Below are 22,912 nucleotides of genomic sequence, written 5' to 3' on the forward strand. Positions count from 1 at the left end.
GTGCCTGGGGTGTAAAGCCACTGGGTCCGGGACGCGAACCGCGGTCGACTACGTGGGAGTCCAGCGACATAGCCATTACGCTAACTGCTGGTTCCCGTAATTTACTTTGTATAGGTAGGCAGGAAATTAAAATGTAGTAAGTATAGTTAAAACATTACATCAGTTCTTAGCACTTGTGTGGATTTTGATTTTCCTCACCTTGTTGGAATCCTGGATTATTTTCACATTGTCTGCTCCAAATTTATCTGCATAGAGCTTGAGCAGTCTTTGGGAAATCTCAGAAAGACCTGTCAGTTTAGGCTCTTTATAAATATATTCTTTCCCTTCTTCCTCTTCAAAAAATCCCTATAGAAGACACATAACAAACCACATATATTATTAGAGAATTCTAATTACAAATTACATGTAAAACAACAAAATATTTACTTTAAAAAAAAGGTCCAGCTTTTTTGGTTATCATCCAAACCATTGAGTAGCCTATAAAATTCAAAATCAGAGAAGAATCAAGTGAAGAAAGCAAAGTATTAAATTATAAGCAGACATTAATGTATATATTCCCTAACCAGACCACAGAGCCTCATGAAACATCTTATACATATTTTCTCTATTTGTAGAACTCCATGATTAAACCTGCTTGCCCTTATTTTGGGGGAAGAATGCCCTCTTGTGGCATCTGGGAGTAAGGATACAACGTAATTTTTGGTATTGTTCGAAGAGCAGACAGTATTATTTTTAATAAGGTTCTCACAAGTCTTAGAAACTATCATAGAAAACATGTGGAATGTAGAGGTATCTAAACGCATCCATATCATCTTAGATGAAACATCACAGCACTGTATCGTTGTCACATCAGAAATTACATGATAGGCTCCCAACTGCTGCTGTTTAAAAATAACTTCACATTAATATGGCATCAGGGACTTGATGCAACTCAGCTATATGTAATTTAATCATTCAATTTACTTTATGACTGATCTTGTGCATTCTTGAAAGGTTAGACCTTAAAGGATTAAACATAGCAGGATCATTTTTATTTCATAGAAACAAGTAGGTTTTAGCCTCTATTAATTTATTTGTCTGTTCTGAAGCAGGAGGAAGGAAGGAATTCCATTATCTGAAATAACTAAGTGAGGCAATCTTTAAGACTATCTTTGAGACACACAGATGCGTGTTTCTTAGCCAATAAATGTGGCCCCAGGATGCTCTGGTAAGGTGAGAACTAAGAACCCAAGGTATGTTTCGTTCCCTCTGATGACTGCCACGGACCTGCAAGGAGGTGGCTTTTGATGTGTAGGTGAAGACTTGGAGGTCAAAAGGAAAGCCACGTAAGAAGGGATTATCTTAGGCATATTAAAAAAGTATTCATTACCTGTAAAAAAACACGTACGAAAATTTCCATCACTGTGTTTTTCCTGGCTATGTTAGGCAATCTAAAAATAATGATTAAACTCAAAATTGTACAGTGCTTTAGACTTGCAAAGCACTGTCACACATGCAAATCTGATCACCATTACTAGGATACTTTGTATCACATGCAATCAGCAGCTGCACATTTGCAGAAGCCAGTGATCAAGGTCCAGTGCCCGGAATGTTTCTTGTTAAGCTGGTAACTCCCCATTTCCTTGTACATCTCCCTAATTGACTTCCGCCTTTCTGAAGCCAGAAAATGTCTCTTGTTCGATTCGACGTTGTGTGTCTAGTGTTTAGCACACTGCCTGGCCTTTAGGAGGAGACCACGCTGTATTTGTTGAATGAATGAAAAGATGAATGAAATTGTTCTTAGTAGGTATACATTTCAAAGAAATCTATTTGCTCCAGATAACTGGGAAAAAAGCCACTGCTTTTTAATAAAGATTGAATAATTTCTTCGGGAAATGTTAAAGACCAAACCCAACTGATTATAAGTACTCTGACTCCAAACTGCTAAAAAGTGATGTATGATGTGAAAAGCATGAAAAGCAACTCCCTCCTTTTCATTCATCTAGACTTTGTAGGGGTAGCGAAGTCTGACCCAATTCCCACCTGATTTCCAGTCTGTTATATTTTTTCTGCTCCTTTCTTTGTGGAGTTTTGCCTGATTCGAGGTCAGAAGTTAGTAGCTAACACTGACAGACTGACATATTAGAGAAAGAAGACTTCTGAGGCCACCCACCAGAATCCCCACAGAGTCAACGCTAAAGCAACATTTACACCGTCAATTTCAATGAAAAAGTCTCCAGGTTTCAGGAAAAGACTTTTTGTCATGGTATGAAAAGCACTGAGACATTTTCACTGTAAGTTTTTCCTCTCATAAATTCCTGAATGCAGAGTTAGCAGAAAATAAACAGTGGGAATCAAAATTTATTATCATCATCATGACCTCTGTGGCCTCGGTCATGACCTATGACTCTCTTATCCCTACTCCTTAGTCTGTAGGATAGAAAGGCACAGACTCAGCCACCTACTGGAGGCCCTAAGGACAGTGCCTGGTGAACAGTAGGCCTTTGATAGTTAAGACAATGATGATCATGATAGGTGTTGGTAAAAACAAAAATGAAGAAAAAAATTCTGTGCCCACAAAGCAATTTATTTCTGCCTTATATGCAGGGAAACAGCTTAACTCAGTTTTAAGTGCTAAACAATACATACCTTTGACTTCTCTTGCATGGGAACTATAATTTTTTCTTATTTTATGAAAGGTCTATTAGTATTCATTTCAATATTTTGGTGATCGATCAGAAAGAAACAATTAGAATCCCTTTTTAAGAGTAAGTAATGTGGGGCCAGCAGTTAGTGTAATGGCTATGTTGCTGGACTCCCATGTAGCTGACTGCGGTTCAAGTCCCGGACTTGGTGGCTTGAACTCACGCCGGGCACGTGTGTGTGCGCGCCGGAGATCCCGAGAGGAGAATGGAGGAGAAGGGATTGTGGTGTGACCATCCCTCCTGGGGGGGTGTGATTTCTGGCTTTCTATCTTCTGTCTCTCTCTGTCTTTCTGGCGAGTGCACGCGCCCTAGCAAAAGCCTCTCCAAAAAAAAGGAAAAGAAAAGAAAAAAATCACTCTGGGCATATGTGCCTGTGTGTCCAAGCTCCTGGAAAGAGAATGGAGAAGGGATTGCGGTGTGGCCATCCTCTCTGTGGGGTGATTTCTCACGTTCCCTCTCACCATTTCTGTCTCTCTCTCTGATGAGTGCAGGTGCCCTAAGGCAAAAACCTCTTTAAAAAATCATCTAGATGCTAAGAGAAGCTACAGTAATGCAGAGAAATGATTCCATATAAATATGAACATGGATATGATTTTAACTATTATATATGTAGTCTCAATCAGTGACTCTCAGATTCATGAGAAACTGGAGGTGTTTTACATCCCAAAGTGAAGATAGTGGTTTCCCACACTACCCTTGCACAATCCTTCCTCTTTCCAACTCCTTTCCTATTAAGATTCTGAGATATAACTGTACTATGTAGACATGATTGCTGATCATGGAATCTATATCCTTTGGTGAATAATATAAAATTCCCCCAGGTCTCTCAATTAATTCCCAAGGCATCTAGTTTTTTAAGTTATGCAGTGAACATTTACTTGTTTGCTTTCATGCTAAATTCTAAGGCCCAAGGATTTCATTGATTACAGTTAATGTTTGAGCACTGCTGCTGCTTCATTTCTTGGAAAATAAATGCTTCAGGGACGCTTTAAAGGATATTTTACATAGGCTGCTAAGTGTAACATTTCCATAGCCAATGATGCCAGGTGTTGTATTAAGAAATTCATGCTATGCAGAACTTGTATTTTTAAAGCTCCTGTTATGAATGGCAGTTTTCAACTCGTGCTCTAGTGTCTGGCTCACTGCATGCACAATTAATATTAAACACCTTAGCCGATACTCAAAAATGACAGCACTCTTCCACATGGGACTCTGAAATATCTACCCCAAGGCCTTTGTGAAGGCAAAGTGCGCTATTGCCTATCACGCTCCCATAATCTTTTTAACGTGATTGCGAGACACATCAATTTGGATATTTAAAAGGTGAGTTTTACAGGGACGTAAAGCTTCACCATGAATAAGAAGCTATTTCTTTCCATGGGGATTATGCTAATCAAGTAGTCAAGCTTTTATCTTCGATCTTTGGAGCCTTCATTCTGCACACGTTCGGGGGAATGTTCCAATCTACTTGGCCTGTGTTTATCATCAAGTGTGAAGTGGTGTGTGTTGTCTGCTAACTGCTGAATGCGAGTTCACTCTGCGTTCGGTGTCTTGGGACGTGCATTTGAATATCCTCTGAACAATGATGGCTGAGGCTCTAATTTGCTGCTTATCATGACGACCTCCATTAGTTCTCCTTGTTCAAAGGCGTCTGGGTTTGAGCTTATGGAGGGCCCTGCTTAGGCATGTCCTCGGGTCTGCGGATTTAACAAAACACTTTGCCTTTCAGCTTAGATTAGCATTATTTATAAAAGACAAGTGAGAGTACTGACAGCATTAAAAAAAAAAAATCACGTGCCCAATCAGCACACTTAACTGAGGAATCTGAAAAAAGAACAAAGTTAGGTCATTCCGAAGTAGCTCTCCCCAGTCCTTCCCTTTTGCCCCTTCAGTCTATTTAGTATCGGGGTTTTCAAGAATTCTTTTAGTAGGTGAGTTAAGGACCCCATGACCCCAAACTTATAAATGAAAACAGAAAATACTGGTATGGTATGGGTGTTGAAAGGAATGAAAAGAATTACAAAAAAGTATGTATTGGTCAGACAATGTGTGCATATTGAAGGAATTTCTCTTTCTAGCCTTATCAGCAAAAATTATGTTGAACCATATAAAGTTACCATTGATTGTAGTTAAAACGAAATGACTGAATATAGGCCATTTCATGTGGTTCCAAACAATGCAAAGAAAAATTTTATTTGACACAAAGCTCTGGGTCTGCCAGGTTTATTTCTGCCTTGGCTTGGTCTTAGAATGCAGTCTCTTACTTTTCTCCACATCTTGGAGACTTAAGTTGACCTGTTGGGTAAAGTCTCATTCTCCTGTTCATCTTTTGTGCAAGGAATTAATATCATCATGTCTGAGAATGCTCAGAGCTCACCACCATCGAGAGCCCCATCTCTCCCTGGTATTCCTCTGGAAAAGGGAACGATCCTTTCCAGACCCTAGGAAGGTGTCCATCAATAGCCAGCACCCCAGTTCTGACTTCTGAAACTCTGAACATTTGGATCCTCTTAATTAGCTGCAACTCAGAGTGGTCTGAAATAAGCAGACGATCTTCAATACTAAGTGTGCCCCACATATGTCAAATACAGGTGCCCATATTTATTTGTGTGTGTGTGTGTGTGTGTGTGTGTGTGTGTGTGTCTGTATATGTTAAGGCTTTCAGGCTATGTCTACTTTTAGGCATTAAGATAAGACATAAGAAAAAGTAAAGAATACATTTTTGTAATTCGGGTAACTGGAATAAACACAATTTAGTTCAGGAAGTGCAGGATGACTCCAAAATGAATGGAAGCAGGATTATCTCACCCTTTGTGCTGAATGTTGATTTGCACAAAAAAGTTAAGGTTCAGTAAAACCATACTGAAGGGAGTGTGAGGGTTATTAGAGCATGCAAATGAAGAGAGAGTGAGAAAGAGAACTTACCACAGCCTGGAACAATCAAGACCCAAAGAAGAAAGTGTGTGTGTGTGTGTATGTGTTGCATAAGGCTTTCAGGCTATGTCTACTTTTAGGCATTAAGATAAGACATAAGAAAAAGTAAAGAATACATTTTTGTAATTCGGGTAACTGGAATAAACACAATTTAGTTCAGGAAGTGCAGGATGACTCCAAAATGAATGGAAGCAGGATTATCTCACCCTTTGTGCTGAATGTTGATTTGCACAAAAAAGTTAAGGTTCAGTAAAACCATACTGAAGGGAGTGTGAGGGTTATTAGAGCATGCAAATGAAGAGAGAGTGAGAAAGAGAACTTACCACAGCCTGGAACAATCAAGACCCAAAGAAGAAAAGAGTAAAACAGTTGCATTAAAAACTAGCTGGAAAGCAGCACGATTTGTTTCTCCCCATTTAATAACCCTTAGATACTGATTGAAGAAACCATCTGGGAAGCAGTCCGTTTCCACAACCAGGGCATTGAAGGTCGTTCATCACCTTTTCACTGGAAAGGTAACTTGAGTGGTGGAGTGAGACCTTGCTAAGTCAGTTCACATCATCTGTGCCTCTTCTGTGTTGCTGTCAGCCTGTGGCTATCCTCCTTGAAACTGGTCTTTCCCCCTTGAAACTGGTCTTAGCCAGATTCACTGGCTACCACATTCCCTTCCTGGTAGGATTTTCTGCTATATTTATGGCTAATATTTCACCAATGTCACAAATTCTCTTTAAGCTGTCTCCCCCTCTCTCGAAGATTTTCACACTCTACACTCCCCCATATACACAATCACTTCAGATAGTGTAGGTTCTTTTTCACAGATCCCAAAATGTCAAAATCAGTATCCCTCCCCGACTGCCTGTGCAGATCTCTTCCTCACACCACTGGATTTCCCTCGTTTTCACAGTCTTGCTGCTGTATAGTGAGAAAAAAACCCAGCTTGGATTAGTTTGTTTGTGTTTAAAAGTGGTTGTTTGGTGATCCTTTTCTTCCCAGGGAGGGAGTATCTATCTTTGATGCAGAAGTCAGTTTTTAAGCTGGCGTTGGTGAGTAGAGGAAGCTTCGTGGTTCTGAGAGACTTCAGTGGGAAGTAATCTAGAATGGCTAGGCTGGACCTGACTCCTTCAGCTGCTGCCTTAAAGACTCAGAGGAGAATAAGAACTATGTGCAAGAGTGTTTTACATGAAGAGAGGGAAAGAAGGGGGACGTCTGCGAGTCACTGCAACCGTGGGTTAAAGAAAGGGGTGTGTATCCACCAGTGAAACCGTCTGAAACACATCTGCTGAAACAGAAGAGTATTGAAAGTCTTCCTATGAAGAAACAAGGTGGGGCTATGATTGATCCCATTGAAAGCACTGATCAGAGACATTCATAACCAGGACGTGATACATCTGATTTCAGGTCAGTGTTAGGGCTAGTTAGTATTTTCAGTCTTGTTTATTGACTATGCAATAAGCCGAGAAAGATCATTTAAAAATAACACTGACCCGCAATACAGGAAACTAAATAATCATATATGTTTTGCCTGGAAACAGTGACAGTTTGAAAGTTAGGAGAGAATAAATTACAGGACTGTAAAATCAAAGATTGGATGTGTTGGAGGCCTCAGGCATTCTTTTATTTCCTAGAATGCTATAAATGTCAGTGCTTAAGACATGTCCAATGTTCCTGTTTCACCTTAATACACGACAAACAGAATTACATATTTTAGTGTGAGCTGGAAAGAAGAGGATGTTAAAAAATACTCATCTTCTTTCTCTAAGAAGTCAGAAATCATTGATTTTAGCTGGGTCCTCATTCAGCTTGGCCCATGGATTTCTCTACCAATTTGTTCCCCAATTTAGTAAAGTCCTACAGACAAACCCGTAGCTCTTCACAACTAGGAAAACACTCAAGTTATGTTCAGACACATCTCTATCCACACTCCTCAATTCACTGGTCAAGTGTCAGATATCATAAAGAATCAAAGACCACAGCCAACTGCTCAACACAATTTATGACCCTGTGGCTTCTAGTCCACTTACCTGCCCATAAAATGCCACTCGGTAATAACGACCGAACAGCCTCTTCTCTGAATTCACCACTTCTGCCACTTTAAGATATGATCGATGAATGTCATAGTAGAGATCTGACAGTTTCTGAAACCATAAATGGAAAGATGTCATGAAGATATCAGTGACATAAATATAGGGAATTTCTACCTTGGGAAACTGTTAAGTAATTTGCCAATTTACAGTGAGATCCTTTAATTAATTTTGAAGGGTTTGAAATACATACTTTGAAGTCTCTCTGCTTCTCAAAGACAGCAATGATGGGTTTGTTGACATCAGCAATGAGTTCGTATCGCTCAGACTTCCAGAGAAACTCCACACACATATACAGCTGCTCCACCAGGATATTCTGCAATTTCCCCAATGAAAGTGAGACCTTACATGATTCACGCTGTGGCTCCTCCCTGAAACTCAAGGCTGGTGGTGTCATTCTGAATTCTTCCCTTTCACTACCATCACCTGGTCAGTGCTCCAAATGTGCTAGTTTATAGCTCTGAAATACCTTCTGGTCTTTCCAGTTCTTTCTATTCCTACTGCCACTGACTGAGATCAAACTCCTGTTTTGTCATTCAGACCCCTACAGCAGTTTTCTAGCAAATCTGTTTTCCCTCTACCATTGCTGCTCTCTGTAATCGTTCTTTCCAAAACAGAAATCTACTCTTTGTGGGAACTCCAATAATGAATTGTTGACCAAACCCTACGGTGTTATTCAAGGAGACCACCATCAGGCATCCCTCTCAGTGACCTCTTCTTTCAACATTCTGCCATTGACCTTGCACTTTGGTCAGGCATGCCATACCTCTCTGTTCTTGGAACTCTTTCTCACCTTCACAGCTTCACTTAGGTTGTTGCTGAACCTATTAGAACCTTTTCCCATTTCATGCCCTGTCACATGTCAAGACCCAACCCCAAACTATGGACAGCTTTTATGTTTCATCCATCCCCATCCAACTACTTTCATGTAAAAATTGTTCCCCTTTTTATTATAACCACATATAATCCCTAAATTTATTGTTACTGGGCATCTATTTTGAACTGGCTACTACCTGCCCCAAGGGAAGTCTGTCTTGCTCAAGATTATAAATTCTTTGAGCATGGCAAAAATGATGCTTTAGCTATGGAATCTGACATCTATTGATCTTGGTTTACTTTTAGTCGGAAAATTTCACTTTGTTTAGCTAAGCCATATTATAAAGTAATGTTTTCTGAGTTCTGAGTAAGCTTCCCCCCATTTAGATTAATGACACAATTAGACATATATTTTTATTTAATTAGTGCATGCTTGATATCTTAGTCTAACCTCATTGTATGGTGTATCTTGCATTCCTGAATCTTCTTTCATTGCTCCTTCTTCTTTAATATTTGGTGTAATACTCAGAAAAGCTGGCCATCCCATAGAGAACATGCCTTGGGAAGACCAGAGTGAAATATTATTATTTGAGTCAAATCTTGGTTTGATTAGATTATGTCTTTCTTCATGAAAGTACAAGTGTTAGTATTATAAAGTTCACACAATCAGAGAAATGGTTAGATAACAATGACAGATACTCTCTGCCAGGTAACTAATATTCTCCTTTTATAATTTTGTATCACTTTCAGGTGACACATTTTCTAGAAAGAACTAGCACAGGATTATGTACAGGACATAGGATTTGTAGGAAGATGTTCTGGTTTAAGCCTGTTTTCTTCTTTTGTTAAACTGTAGATGTTAATATCCATCTCCAAGGATGTTGTTGAAAGGTTATAAAACATTACTACTGGAGAAAGTACCTGGTGTGAGTAATTTAAAGGCAATGCTCAATATGCACTAATTTGTACATTGCATTACCTTTTGCATTGTCTAGAAACCTCACATTTTCTTAACGTCTTGACCACCAAAGTTTGGCTCTAAGGATATATGTGAAAACAGCTGACAGTGGGTAATTTTCCCAGAAGAGGGAACGGATGCGAGTAGTGTGGAATATACTTTGAACTTTGGCTCTGGGGTAGGTTATTTAGCTTTTTTGGTTTTCTTCCCTATAAACAAGAAGTGGTAATAGCTTTGAAATTTTGAAAGTTGTTTGTAAACTGTCAAGAATGATGGAGTATGAGCTAAAATTTTTTGCTATGTAAAGTAAATGTTTGTGGAAAAATGTAAAAATAAATAAATGAAAGTGATTTCATAAAACAAATAAAAAAAGAAGTGGTAATAGCACTTACTGGACTTACTACTGGCAGTTAATTGAGATACTGCTGGGTCAGTGCTTAGTACAGTGCCTTCCATGTAGCAAGTGCTTTAAATGTTCTAGCTGAGGACGTTTCTATGTTTAATAACTGGCTTGTTGGCTATGTAACTACTTCCAAAACATGAAAGAAATTATAAATAAAATCATTTTTGCAACCTATTCTTTGCTTTTGCAAAACAAATTCTACTCTCTTACTTTGTACCATAATATTTCTTTGTAATCATATATGTGTTAAATTACATGCTCTCAAAGGAGTCACAATAAACTTCCTGCAGGAAGAAGGTAGCTTATTAGTACAACTGAGACAGCTAGACTTTCTGGAGTGGCCTAAATTCACCTACATTTTTATCATGTGCACATTGTGGGGAAGGAATAGTGTACTCCTCTGATTCAGAAACATCACAACGTACAAAGTATATTTATGGACTTCAGATATATTTCCACATACTTCAGAGGTATGCTGATGAATATGAATATATACTAATGTGTCGTAAATGACTCTTTCCTCATTTTAAAGTTTACTAAGTAAATACATCCTTTTACTCCAATGTCATCTTAGGCATAAGAGCAAACATATGAAACATTTCAAATATTGATGATTCACACAAGTTTTGGGAACATAAGCTTCCATACTTTTCAAACTGACACCCGGCTTTATCCGTTTCATTGACTATCATTTTTATTTAGAATTCACAGCAATCTTTATGAAAATTTATGGTATCTGATTATGATTAAAAATAGACGAAGAGAAAGGGCATGTTAAATAAAAAAAAGTGATGCTTTTGATGCATTACATGTAAAAATAAGGCTAAGAAGTGTGGAACTAAACAGGGAGATTCCTGAATTTTAAGGTGGATGCGATTCATAATGCCAGGTCTGGTCTTTTGTCCAAGATCCTCCAAACAAGTGACTTCACTGTTTTACACTGAACTTTGGTTCAAATGTCTTATCTACAAAATCCACAAAGACCTTCTGTAAATATACACATACTTAAAGGGATAAGAAAGAAATTATGTTTCTGAGATACTGCAACAAAAGACCATTTACGTTTTGTCTAGGTATTTTTGTCTGAACATCTAAAGATGTATTCTGTTGTTCATATACTGAGTTCTTTACTGCATTTTGAAAGTTAAGATAGTTTTATCTCACACAGGTGTGGCTCATCAACTTTGAGTGTGAACAAACTTTTGCATGAGAATGTAGATATAATGTATTAACTGTACTATCATATTTTTTCACAAAGAGTTACTCTTCAGCCATTAATAAAATCCTCTTTATCATTCTTAAAGATGGAATATTTTTAATTGAAAGAAATTATTACTGCAAATTACATGTTACAAATAGAATCAGTTGATGATTTTAAAAAATTAAATGAAACACTAATGATCAAGTCCTATAGATGTAGTGTATGTGTATGTCTATTACCGAATCTCTTATTTGGAATACACAGTTTTTATGACATTTGCAAATTACAATAGATTTTTCTTACAATTTTAAACAATTCAGCAATTTCATAATCAAATTCCAATGGGGCAGACTGGCTTGTAGATTGGGGGTTAATCTAGCCTTATCTTGTAAACCTGAATATTGACTAACACACAGGTCCACTTGCTGAGAACTTCTCAGTAATCTAAGCATCACATGTTTTGGAAGGGGGTTTCTGAATGACAGGAGTGTACAGTTTTTTGAGTAAGTTGTGTAGATCTAAGATAGTTTTTGCTTCTAAGAATTCATTTAAGAAAGCTTTGGTGAAGTAAATTTTAAGTAAAGAGCCACTTGGTTTCCTCTGCCCTGGCAGTAAAGGAGCACAGTTAGATCACTCACTTCCTCCACCTGGAGTTGTTAGTAATGGGTTGCTATCACAAGGGTGGGACTCCTCCGGGAGCAGGGATGGTGTGCAAATCACTTCCATTTTCCAGTAACCTATGGTAGTGCAAGATGAGGTTAGAACATTACTACATGTTTGTGTTAACACATGCTTATGAAATTATAAATTGTTAGTCAATAAGGCATAGTCTTTTGAACCAAGAAGCTTACAGTTAGCTCTGCTGTACGTAAAATACACAGGTTATGGACCAGGTTGTGGCACAACGGTAATGTAATGGACCCACACAGGACTGATCCTGGGTTCCCATCCCCGTATCTCCCTGAGCTTGCTGGGGGCATGAAGCTGTGCCCATGATCCAAGTTGGCTGAGACCGGGTTAGACTACAGCCTGAAGACCCTGCTAGGGGATACCTGGCTCTTTAGCACTCTCTCTCATGGGATAAATAAATAAAAAAGTGTACAAATGCTAATGTAAAAGTGCTAAAATGTAAAAGTACAGCATAATTAGAACCATCTGTGAAAATGTATGTTACTGAATACACATAACTGAGATGAATAAAGACCAAAATTAATAAATTAATCGTATGTTAGATTTCAGTGTGTTCATTGCTGGACTTTTCCCCCCTCACATGGTGCTCTGTGTGCCATCTTACCCTTTCTTTTCAGATACTCTGCGATGAGAGCAGCTATATGGATGTAGCACATAGCAGCCTGCAACGAGAAAGAAAAAGAAGGTTGGGTTCAGAGGACAAGCTTTTCCCTTTCTCAAACTAGGACTAACCGAAGCATGTCACTGTTCCAAGTCAGATTATGTTATGTGGAATAATCCCTTCTCAAGACAGAATCGAAATTAATAGTAGATTAGATTTCCAAAAAGAATCCGCCATTAAGAACAAAACAAGCATTTGAGATTTTTTGGTTTGTTTTTACTAATGTAGTTTTCGGGCTGACAAATGAACTGATCTGAAGAATTTCCCCATAGAGTTATTTTCCTCACTCTAATTTTTCTTGCTTTTAAGGTTTTTGCCATAGGGCACAGGCATGCGCTGGAGAGTGACTGAGAGAGACAGTGAGAAGGAAAGTGAGAGATCGCCTCCCTCAGAGGGAATGGCCATGCCACAACCCCTTCTCCTTCATTATCTTCCTGGGATTCCAGACATGCATTCACATGTGCCCAGTGTGATTTTCAAGCCACCGGGTCTGGGACTTGAACTGTGGTTGGCCTTGTGGGGGTCCAGCACCTTAATCACCACACTACCTGCAGGTCTTTCTTGTTTATTTTTTAGTTTTAGGTTTTTATTTTTCCCTATAAGCATTAGTATCTGGATCTGAATTTGAAATAAAAATAATCTGCCACCTTTTTCTCCCTGCAAAATAAGACTTCTGCCTTCCGTTTCAGAGCTCCTGATTACCACCTGGGTTTAGAAGAGCTTCAGACTTTAGGACTGTCCCAGACAAATTAATCTTTTCCCCAAAGAGGCTTATAGCTGGGAACAGCACAGAACTTTCCCATTTGGTACGCAGAAGCCTTTGGCTACTGTAAATTGCAGCATTTAACTCCATTCAGTTTGTGCACTAACATAAAAAGTTAGATATTGATTTATATTCTCCACATAGTTGGTCTTCTAACATGGCACTTTGGAGTGTTAATTCTTTAATTAGCTGTAAACTAGGGCTAATTACCCCTGACCATGGTAGCAAGTTCTCCAATTCAACTGCAGTTGCAGGGGGGAACTTTTAAAACACAGAACATTGGTTTATATAACTCAATTTCCAGACACTCTTACCACCATCCTTCACAGCTTCAATTTTTTTTTTTGAGAGATTTTTGCTATAGGAACTGTACACTTGCCAGAGAGACAGAGAGATAGAAAGTGGGAAATCACCCTTCAGTGGGGATGGCCATGCCACTACCTCTTCTCCGCCATTCTCCTCTGGGGATTTTGGGCATGCATGCACAAGTGTCCAGCATGAATTTTAAGCCACCGGGTCTGGGACTCAAACTGTAGTTGATTATGTGGGAGTCCAGCAATGTAACCGTTATGCCATCTGCTGGTCTCAGCCTCAGATTTTTAATATTCAGCTCTGCAGTGCTGAATTGCACCTGCCCCACAAATGCTGCCCTTTGATCACATTTACATGGAGCCAGACATCCTTGAATCCTATATGCAAACTTACTGTATATATTTGGCTCATATATAAATGAATGGAAAAATATGGTAACTTTTCATGATTCAGGCTCTAAATGAAAACCCAATTGCACAGATAGAGAGGCATGCTGATAGTGCATTGCTGAGCCTTTGCTTAACCACCTCGGATAAGTCTCCATTTCTCGCATGAATTTTGGCCATGCTTTCCAGCCATGTCCTCCGTAGTTCAGGGGTGCTTGCATATGAGTTTGCCAAGCTGTACTGGAGATCCACCAACATCTCAGGATCCTTCTCATGCTCCTTCATCTGAGCTGTGGCCATCAGAACTGTCCTTATACGCTTAGTCAGGTCTTTCACCTCTGCTGGGAAATTGCTGTTCTTTGGAAAAGAGAGAGCCTGGGTCATTATCTATTTAAAATCCATAAGTTAGCTTACTTCACGTTGTGCTATTGGTTATAGCTTGGAATCACAGTTTGGTCCATTTCATACATTGTTCATGAATATATGCATTCTCTACACTTATGTTGTGATTGTGGTCACACACATTTGGAGATAAGAATTGCAGCAAAGGGCCAGGCGATGGTGCAGTGGTAAGACACAGTACTCTATATGCCTGACCCACGTGGGAGGTACTGTGCTCATGTTTGGGGACCTCCCTGAGTGTGCCAGTCACTTGTACCCATGGTCTGGACCTGGCTAAAGATAGGGTTGGATTGTGTTGTTGAAACCCTGTTGGGGGTACTATCGATCTCTGTTTCCTTTGCTCTTGGAAGAACTTAAAAGTAAATAAATAGAAAAAGAACTGTAGTAGACACTAAACTTTTGTGTTCTAGCCTACCTGATCGACCTTGAGATCCTCCCCTTCTTGATTCTATGTGATATAAATGGGTCTGACTTCCCTTCTAGACACCATAGTGACACGTGCCAACTGGCGTGGCTAGTTGTGTTCTTTGCTCTCTCAGGCTACAGTGGCTGTTTCAGGGAAGCACATATGACAAAAGTTTGAATCGAAGTGATCTAGTTCTTGAACTTCAATTTGAGCTACTGAACAAGATGAATTCCTACTCGTAAGATGCTATCAGTGACTTCAGCATTTCTGAGAGCTAGTCCATAGAGAAACCTACCTGTGAATGAAGTGAATGAAGAGGAATATTGAACTGGGATGTAGAGGAAGAGGCAAAATAGAAACAGTAGCAGGAGGAGATCTGAAAGTGTTATTTTAATTCCTGAGTCTAGCCATGATTGAAGCCTAGCTTTAGCCATGGGTTTCTCAATACAATGACTCAAGAAGAAGTCTTCAGGAAAATCTCACTTTGTATGTTGTAATGATATACAGTGAATGAATGTAAATAAATAAATTTAAATAAAAAAAGATGTTAAGAAAATGAAAAAAATAGAAAGTGTTAAAAGATAAGATGACTCTTCTTAAGAATGGTATTGTAAGTGAAATCACTACATTTCTAGATAATTATGGTAAATCTTGTTACATATCATTCAACTACATATCTTGGAAATTCCACTTAACAGATCATATGCTGAAAATGTAAGAACTAATTAGCAATTCAAACAAGCAAACTCAATATAAATGTCCAAAGTATCAATAAACAAAATACATAATTTATATATATATATATATATTTTGCTATAGGGCACGTGCGCTCACCAGACAGACCGAGAGAGAGACAGAGAGACAGAAAGTGACAAATCACCCCCAAGGGGGGATGGCCACGCTACAATCCCATCTCCTCCATTCTCCTCTCGGGATCTTGGGCATGCACGTACACGCACCCGGCGTGAGTTTAAGCCACTGGGTCTGGGACTCGAACCGCTGTCCAGTGACATAGCCATTACGCTAACTGTTGGTCCCAATTTATATATTTTTAAATGCATTTGATATAAAAATATCCTCTTCAGTTTATTCCTAATTCTTTATAAGAAGCCTACATGAAACCAGCAGATGGTGTAGCAGTTATGTCACTGGACTCCTACATAGCTAACTGTGATTTGCATGTCAGACCCAGTGGCTTAAAACTCATGCCGTGTGCATGTGTGTACATGCCCAAAATCCCAAGAGGAGAATGGAGGAGAACAGACTGTGGCATGGTCATCCGTTCTGGGAAGTGATTTCTTGCTTTTTGTCTCTGTCTCTCTGGTGAGTAATCAAACTCTATATCAAAAATCTCTCCAGGGGAAAAAGAAAGGAAGCCTACAAAGCATTTCTTACTTTCATTTGCTTGTCTCCATTGGCAAAGTTATTGGTAATTGCAAGGGAATGTTGAAACCGAGAGCCTCCAATCCCAGCGTCAGCAATTAACTGGCTTACGGCCTTGATGAGCTGGAAGAGAAAAGAAAAATGAATTCCTAAAAGCAAAACCAGAAATAGTATATGTAGAGAAATATACTGGATAGGATGAACAGATCATTAATTTTTCCCTGTAAGTTCATTCCCTGAATGACATCTTCACCTACTAAGTCTTCAGAAAGCTGGGTAAGGGTATTTCCTATCATCTGAGGGACACTACATCAATTTTGGAATCTTTGGATAAATCAGAGAAAGAAATTTGCATGCATTTGGAAGATGGTAAGATTTGGCTTCTTAGAGCTTGCTGACTTCTGTTGTACCTTCTGTGTGATTCTATTCCCCAGCAGAAAAAAGGAAAGCCTAAGGAGAGACATGGGCTTAGTTGACTTCTGCTCAGGTGTGCTCCTCCTGTAACCCAGCGCTGAGCGTGATGGGCAGATTTAAGGAGTAATCTGGGGGATGGGCTAGAAACTGGCTGCTGTGGGGACAGTAGGCTTTCATCAATGCTGATGCAGACTAGTGTTTTTTTACATTTTTAAAATCATTTATTTATTTTAACATTTCTCCACTAACATTTACTCTACATATGAAAAAATAATTTGCTCATTCTCCATAGTTCTTGACAGTTAATAAACAACTTTCAAAATTTAAAAAAACTGAGTTTTAAAGATAGTGTTCAAGATATTTATATAATAATTTAATAAAATTATATATCATAAAATTACAATTTTGTTTGTGACTCTATAACAACAGAGAGTACGATTTTAAATATTTTTGAAAAAATATTTACATGTCAACTACTCAAACTACTGAAAAGCAAATGCCCAGCACACAAGTCACACATAAACCTTCTCGGTTCACCCCTGCCTACCAAATATTCTGTGATACACCATCTGCTAGTGAAGGTCAGTCTGTTTTTCTTCCTTCAAAGTCTTACTCAAGATGATCCTCTGGTTGTGACTGCTCTTTTGCTAGCTCTACTGATTACAATGCTGGGCTGGAAAAGTCCAGGTTATTTTATGGTACGAATTCTTTCATATAGCTTCTCTAATCCTCTCTGCCAGGTAGAACTGTTTATGGTGCCAGGCCATCTTTCCAAGAGTTTCTGTTGGCTTATTTGAGATATACCTTAGTTCCATAGTGTTCTGGTTAATCAGTGTTTTTAACAACAGCTTTGATGAAAATGAGAAGCACTTACTTGTAAGTGGGACCGCACAATCGACTTCTGCTTGTTAAATTCAAAATTCTTCCTCATGAAAAAGTATAGAAGTGCTGAGGCTTCTGTCTGAGTTGACCGTGACCTGTGGTTACAGCATTTTAGGACTTCATAGCAGAACGAGCCACAGAGGTCAGCTGGCCCTTGAAAGAATGCCGAAGGAAACTACGGAAATGGAAGAGCCCTCAGTGAGCACATTCCGCCATCTTGCCCTGTTCATTCTCGTATTTAAAATTCCATAGAAAACAATCCGTCTTCTTTATTTCCAAACCTAGCCTTTTTTTCCAATTTGCAAGTGAGAAGGATAATTTTATTTATTAAAATGTATTTTAGAATTTCTCATTTCTTCATAGATATAATTATTCTCTATATTGTAAGCATCCCTATTTCAATAACTGATGACAACCTTAAATAACTGAGTGAAAGTTTTGAAATGTCCTCTATTCATTTGTCATTGTTAAAAGCACAGGTATTATGAGTAGGTATCCTGAGAGACAGTTATACTCACTTCAGTATATTGGGTTGATGGAAATCATGATGCATTTTTGCATAGAAAAACACAAAATGATGTCGTGACTTTTTTCCAAGCACCCGATAGAGTCTTTAACTTGGCGTGGATGGTTATGGCAGTTGAGGACGTACTTTTTAGCTAACTCTGCCACAAACACCAAAGAGTTGATGACAAGATGCTATTACTATTCCCTCTTAAGATCCAAGAAAATAGGTTGTCAAGGTTGTGGACTCATTTTGAGATGAGGAATCAATGTCTAATAAAACTAAAATAGAAGAAGACAAACCTTCTTCCCTCTCTACCGACAGATGCAAAGATTATTGTTATTATCCTTAACTGAGTTCTCCTAGAACCCTGAGGATCCTTACCTTGCATACAAACAGTCTCAAGGAGGCAAACACATGTTTTAGTGCTGTGGCCGACTGGTTGACTTGGAAAAACAGCATGTAGGTATCAAACACCCTTTTCATCAATGAATTTTGACAGTCAGATTGTTGAAGTTGTCTCTGAAAGTTCAGAAAACATGTTATTTGGGAATTGAAAGAACATTTATAATCTTTCAACATATATTTCTTGTGAATTTACCATGTGCTGGGCACATTCCGAATGCTGGAAATAAAGTATTGCATAAGAAGATGTAGTTTGTATTCCCAGTGAAACTTAGTGCAACAGCGATTAAAAAAACATGACTAAGAAAACAGGCTAGGAGTATATGTTAGAGAGTAACTGCTTTGGGGGTAGGATTTCTTTGATAGGGTGGTCAGCAAAGATCTTTCTAATGGAGGACTTGACATATGAACTGAGCCCTTGAAAGATCTGAAAGAGCTGTTCTGGGAGAAGAAAACAATTAGTACAAAGGTGTGTGGGACAGAAGCTTATGAGTTCAAGACTGAGAAAGACTAGGGTGACTGGTGCATGGTGAGTGGCTTGGGGTCAAGAGAGAGAGGAGATGAAGTTCTTGAAGGCACTGGAAAGCCTTTATAATATGTGAGATTCTAGTGACATTTCCATTAAGCAACAGTAAATCAAAATACAGTTGCTGAGTTTTCTACTGCCATAATGACTTTTCACCTGAAAGTAGGACTTTTTTGACAAAAATCATGCTATTGAGTGTAGAGACTTTATTCAATGGATCCAAATTTTCCTGGCTCAATTTTTAATGTACTAGGTTCAGTCTATAAGCTCATTTGGTTGAGCTGCAAATGTTTTTAATAGCTTTATTAAAGTGTAACTGACATATAATAAATTGCACGTATTCAAAGTGTACAATTTGATAAGTTTGACAGTGACAGCCAGGAAGCCATCACCACAATTGAGATAATGAACATGTCCATCACTTCCAGAAATTTAAAAATACCTTTGTAAGTAATTCCTTTCTCCCACCTTTCTCTACATTCCTAGGCAATCACTGATCTGCTTTCTGACTTGATGGTTTGCATTTTCGAAAATTTTATATCACCTAACACCTATAATTACTTCACTAATTATCATTTTCATTAACATGTTAGCCTATCAGTTTTCATTAGAGAGAATCTTATTCTCACTCCTCAGTCCCTTCACTAAGCTACAAAATTAAAAGATTTCCAAACACCCATGGATCGCTGGCCTCTATAATGCACAATGGTCTTTGTACATTAAAGTACACCTATATGCTGCTATCAGTTAACCTGATTTTAAAACTGATCTGCCTTATAATTAAATTGCATTTTAATAAAAAAGGATTAGCATTTTTTTATGATGTTCTCCAAACTTTTCCCAAAATGAATGAGGTGTTCCATCAAAAATGGGTCAGTAGGGTTAGCAGGTGGCATGGTGGCTGATGAGCTGGACTTCCACATGGCCGACTGGTTTGAGTCTCAGACCTGGTGGCTTGCTTTCTCACTCTCCTTCTGTCTGTCTCTCTGTCTGTCTGGTGCATGCATGTGCCCTATAGCAAATTAAAAAATAATTAATAATAAATAAAATTAAATAATAATAGCAATTTTTTAAAAAAGGGGTTCAGTTCACACAAAACTTGGAGAAGAGGACTAGCAGGTGGTATGGAGGTTAAGGTGGCTAAATCCCACATGACCAGCTGTGTGGCTTGAGTTTTGGATTCAGTGGCTTCATACCAGGTACATGTGTAAGTTCCTAAGATCCTGAGAGGAGACTGGAAGAGAAGAGAATACGGTGTGGCCGACCCCCTGGAAGATGGTTTCTCACTTTCCCCATCTCTGTTTCTGTCTCTCTTGGGTGTGTGCACATACCTTATAGCAAAAACTTAAAAAAAAAAAACAACAACTGGGGGAGTGGTAAATTGAACAGTTATATAGATTACTGTAGGGTGTCTCAGAGCCTTTACTACACCAAAGAGCACTGTGAATCCACAAGAGGTAAATAAGATGAAACACTCCAAAAAGTTTTTTTGCCACACAGAAAAAAATTATATCCACAAAACACCACAGTATATACTCTTGTTTTGCTTGGCTTCTTGAGATTCATCCATGTTGTAGCATGTATCGGTGGTTTATTCCTTTTTACTACTGGGTATTGGTCTCGTGTATACAGATATGGAAGAAATGTTTTAATCCATCCACCTGTTGTTGTACACTGATGTACAATGATATATTCGGGTTGTTTTCAGTTTTTTTGCTATTAAAAATAAAGCTGTTATGTATATGTGTGTAAGAAGTTTTATAAGGACATATGTTTTCTTTTCTCCTGAGTAAATACTTAGAATTGGAATGGCAGGTCACACGACAGGTGTATGAGTAACTTTTTAGGAAACCGCCATCCTATTTTCCAGTTTTTTTGTTTGTTTGTTCATTTTTTAATGGTTTGGCATTCCACCATCAGAGAATGAGATTCTAGTCTCTCAACATCCTAGTGTGATCAGTTTTCTCAACTTAGCCATTTAACAGATATGTAGGGGATATCATTTCATCAATGACATACGAATGGCTGTACACACAAATAGGTACTCAGCATTATCAGTTTTGTGCCCCTAGTTGTAATGTAATACAGAGCACCACTGTCTTTCCCTTTCCTGTTGCAAGAGGAGAGTCATATTTCATTCAGCCTACCTTGCCTGACAATGAAGCAGGAGAAATTAGGAAGGCATACCTCTTACATGACAATGGTAAAATACATTATGTGTGCATATCAAGCAAGCATTAGTCAACTTGTAATAAAATGTGAATATCATTTAAAAAATATTTCTTAAAAAAGATTTATTTAATTAATTAATTTATTTTATTTATTATTATTTTTTAATTTGACCAGAGAGAGGCAGAAAGGCAAAGTGAGAAAGCAAACTGTCAGGTCTAGGACTCGAACTTTGGTCAGTTCATGTGGGAGTCCAGTGCCTTAACCACTATGCCACCTGCTAGCCCTGAGTCTCATTTTTTAAATCTATTTTTTTATTTTTAAAAATTTATTTTGTACATTTAATCACTGTACATTCAATACAGCTTTAAAAATGAATTTTCCTAGCATGAACACACTGCACATCAGTCCAGTTAAAGATGCCATACACACTATCATCAACAGTCCTCCAGGTATCCCGCTTCTCTATTTTTCTCATTGATGCCTTTCTCTCGCCCTCCCAGCTCCCAACCTTTTCCCACATGGTACCACTATCTGCAACCATTTTCCATGATTTTCTATCTAGTTTTTAACAAATTTTCCACTCACACTTAAATTGATTTATAACTGCCTTCATATGACTTTTCTAGCTCCCATTTTATCACTTTGCAGAAAGCTAATGATCATATTCACCTGGTGAATCTGAGTGAAGAGTGATAGCAGGTCTAGGATTGTGAGGCAAACCTCTGTGGCTATATTGGCTTCAGTGTCTACATGGTGCACGATGTCTATTTCATTGGAGTTGCCTACAAAACACAAAGTAAAACACACATAAACGCCTAAGACAATTCTTTATAAAGGATTTTCTTCTATTACAATAGATCCAGTGTTTACTGGTATTTTATTAATAACTTATTCAAAGTGTTTTTGTTTATTTAATTTCCTTATTGGCTTTAAACACACTAGACAGTCTTTGTATTTATGTCAGCTATACCATTTCTATTATCTCTTAGTTCTTTCCATGAGCCCAGTCATTGACAGGGTTGTGTTTCTTCCATTATCAGGCTGTTTCAAGGTCTGTGCCACAGGGCTAACAGCCCAACTGTACAGTCTTAGTTGACAATCTGCCCTAAAGACTCCCTTGGAAACGGACAAAGTATGTTTACAAGTTAAGGCATAAACCTTCATTAATACCTATAAGATCCATGTGTCCATATTTACTAACAATCACATGCTATGAAAGAAAAATTAGGCCCCATTTTTCCTCATTCACAAGCTGCAGTCTGTGTATTTCTGGATTCAAGATGCCATGCTTTCTGCTTCCAGCACACGGATTACTTTATCCTTTACGGGAGACAGTAGTAATAGCCTGGTTGAGAGAGACCCAACGACCTCCTTAATGTCAAAAGTCACATGTTTTCAGGGAGGCTACACTAAGCGAAGTATGTTGAGAGTTTTGTCTTTCTCCTTCTTCCCCATAAGGACACTACATTGGTTAGCCACTTCCTGGTGGTCCTTCCCTGTAAGAAACGTTCCCAGAGCTATACAAACCTTAAAGTGGTAATCTTACTAGCATTCCTTTCCTTACATTTCTAAAAGGCAATTACAATGTGTTTCATGTCCCACACACACCTAGAGAAAAACTCGTAACCATCCTGTTCCTATTATTTCTGGTTTACTTACTGGCCATGGTATTGTCTAACATCTGTAAGAGTTTGGGGTTAGACAGGGCATTTTTGCCTCGAATTATAGGTAACGTTTGCGATCTGTGCTGCTTATGTCCTTCATGACTGGAAGTGGTGTGCATCCTGAAAATCAAATAAGAAAAATGGTTAAAGCTACTTGAGGATGTTACATTCATATGTTGATTCGAATATTCAAATATTCCACATTTAATCAAATATAAAAATGATTTGAACAGAGACTTTTATTAAAAATATTAACTGCAGGTG

The 22,912-nt window shown here is 38.4% G+C and overlaps 1 protein-coding gene across 5 annotated transcripts in view; it reads right to left on the bottom strand.

Moving 5' to 3' along the window:
- Positions 1-22,912, bottom strand: part of DOCK10 (dedicator of cytokinesis 10) — a 262,391-nt gene that overhangs the window by 19,512 nt on the left and 219,967 nt on the right. For 4 of the 5 annotated variants that reach the window (XM_027769882.1, XM_006143303.3, XM_027769879.1 and 1 more), the window contains 12 exons: positions 22,644-22,768; positions 21,654-21,766; positions 18,266-18,403; positions 17,369-17,551; positions 16,093-16,203; positions 14,031-14,246; positions 12,372-12,429; positions 11,716-11,814; positions 8,967-9,073; positions 7,893-8,015; positions 7,640-7,753; positions 199-345 (listed from right to left, as the gene is read on the bottom strand). In XM_027769882.1, coding sequence (XP_027625683.1) covers positions 199-345; positions 7,640-7,753; positions 7,893-8,015; positions 8,967-9,073; positions 11,716-11,814; positions 12,372-12,429; positions 14,031-14,246; positions 16,093-16,203; positions 17,369-17,551; positions 18,266-18,403; positions 21,654-21,766; positions 22,644-22,768 — 1,534 coding nt within the window. Of the gene's footprint in view, positions 1-198; positions 346-5,941; positions 5,948-7,639; positions 7,754-7,892; positions 8,016-8,966; positions 9,074-11,715; positions 11,815-12,371; positions 12,430-14,030; positions 14,247-16,092; positions 16,204-17,368; positions 17,552-18,265; positions 18,404-21,653; positions 21,767-22,643; positions 22,769-22,912 lie in introns of all 5 variants that reach the window. The other variant, XM_027769880.1, reaches the window with a different exon arrangement.

This window comes from Tupaia chinensis, unplaced genomic scaffold (genome assembly GCF_000334495.1).
Source record: "Tupaia chinensis unplaced genomic scaffold, TupChi_1.0 Scaffold000095_1, whole genome shotgun sequence".
In the NCBI taxonomy this organism is placed as follows: Eukaryota; Metazoa; Chordata; class Mammalia; order Scandentia; family Tupaiidae; genus Tupaia; species Tupaia belangeri.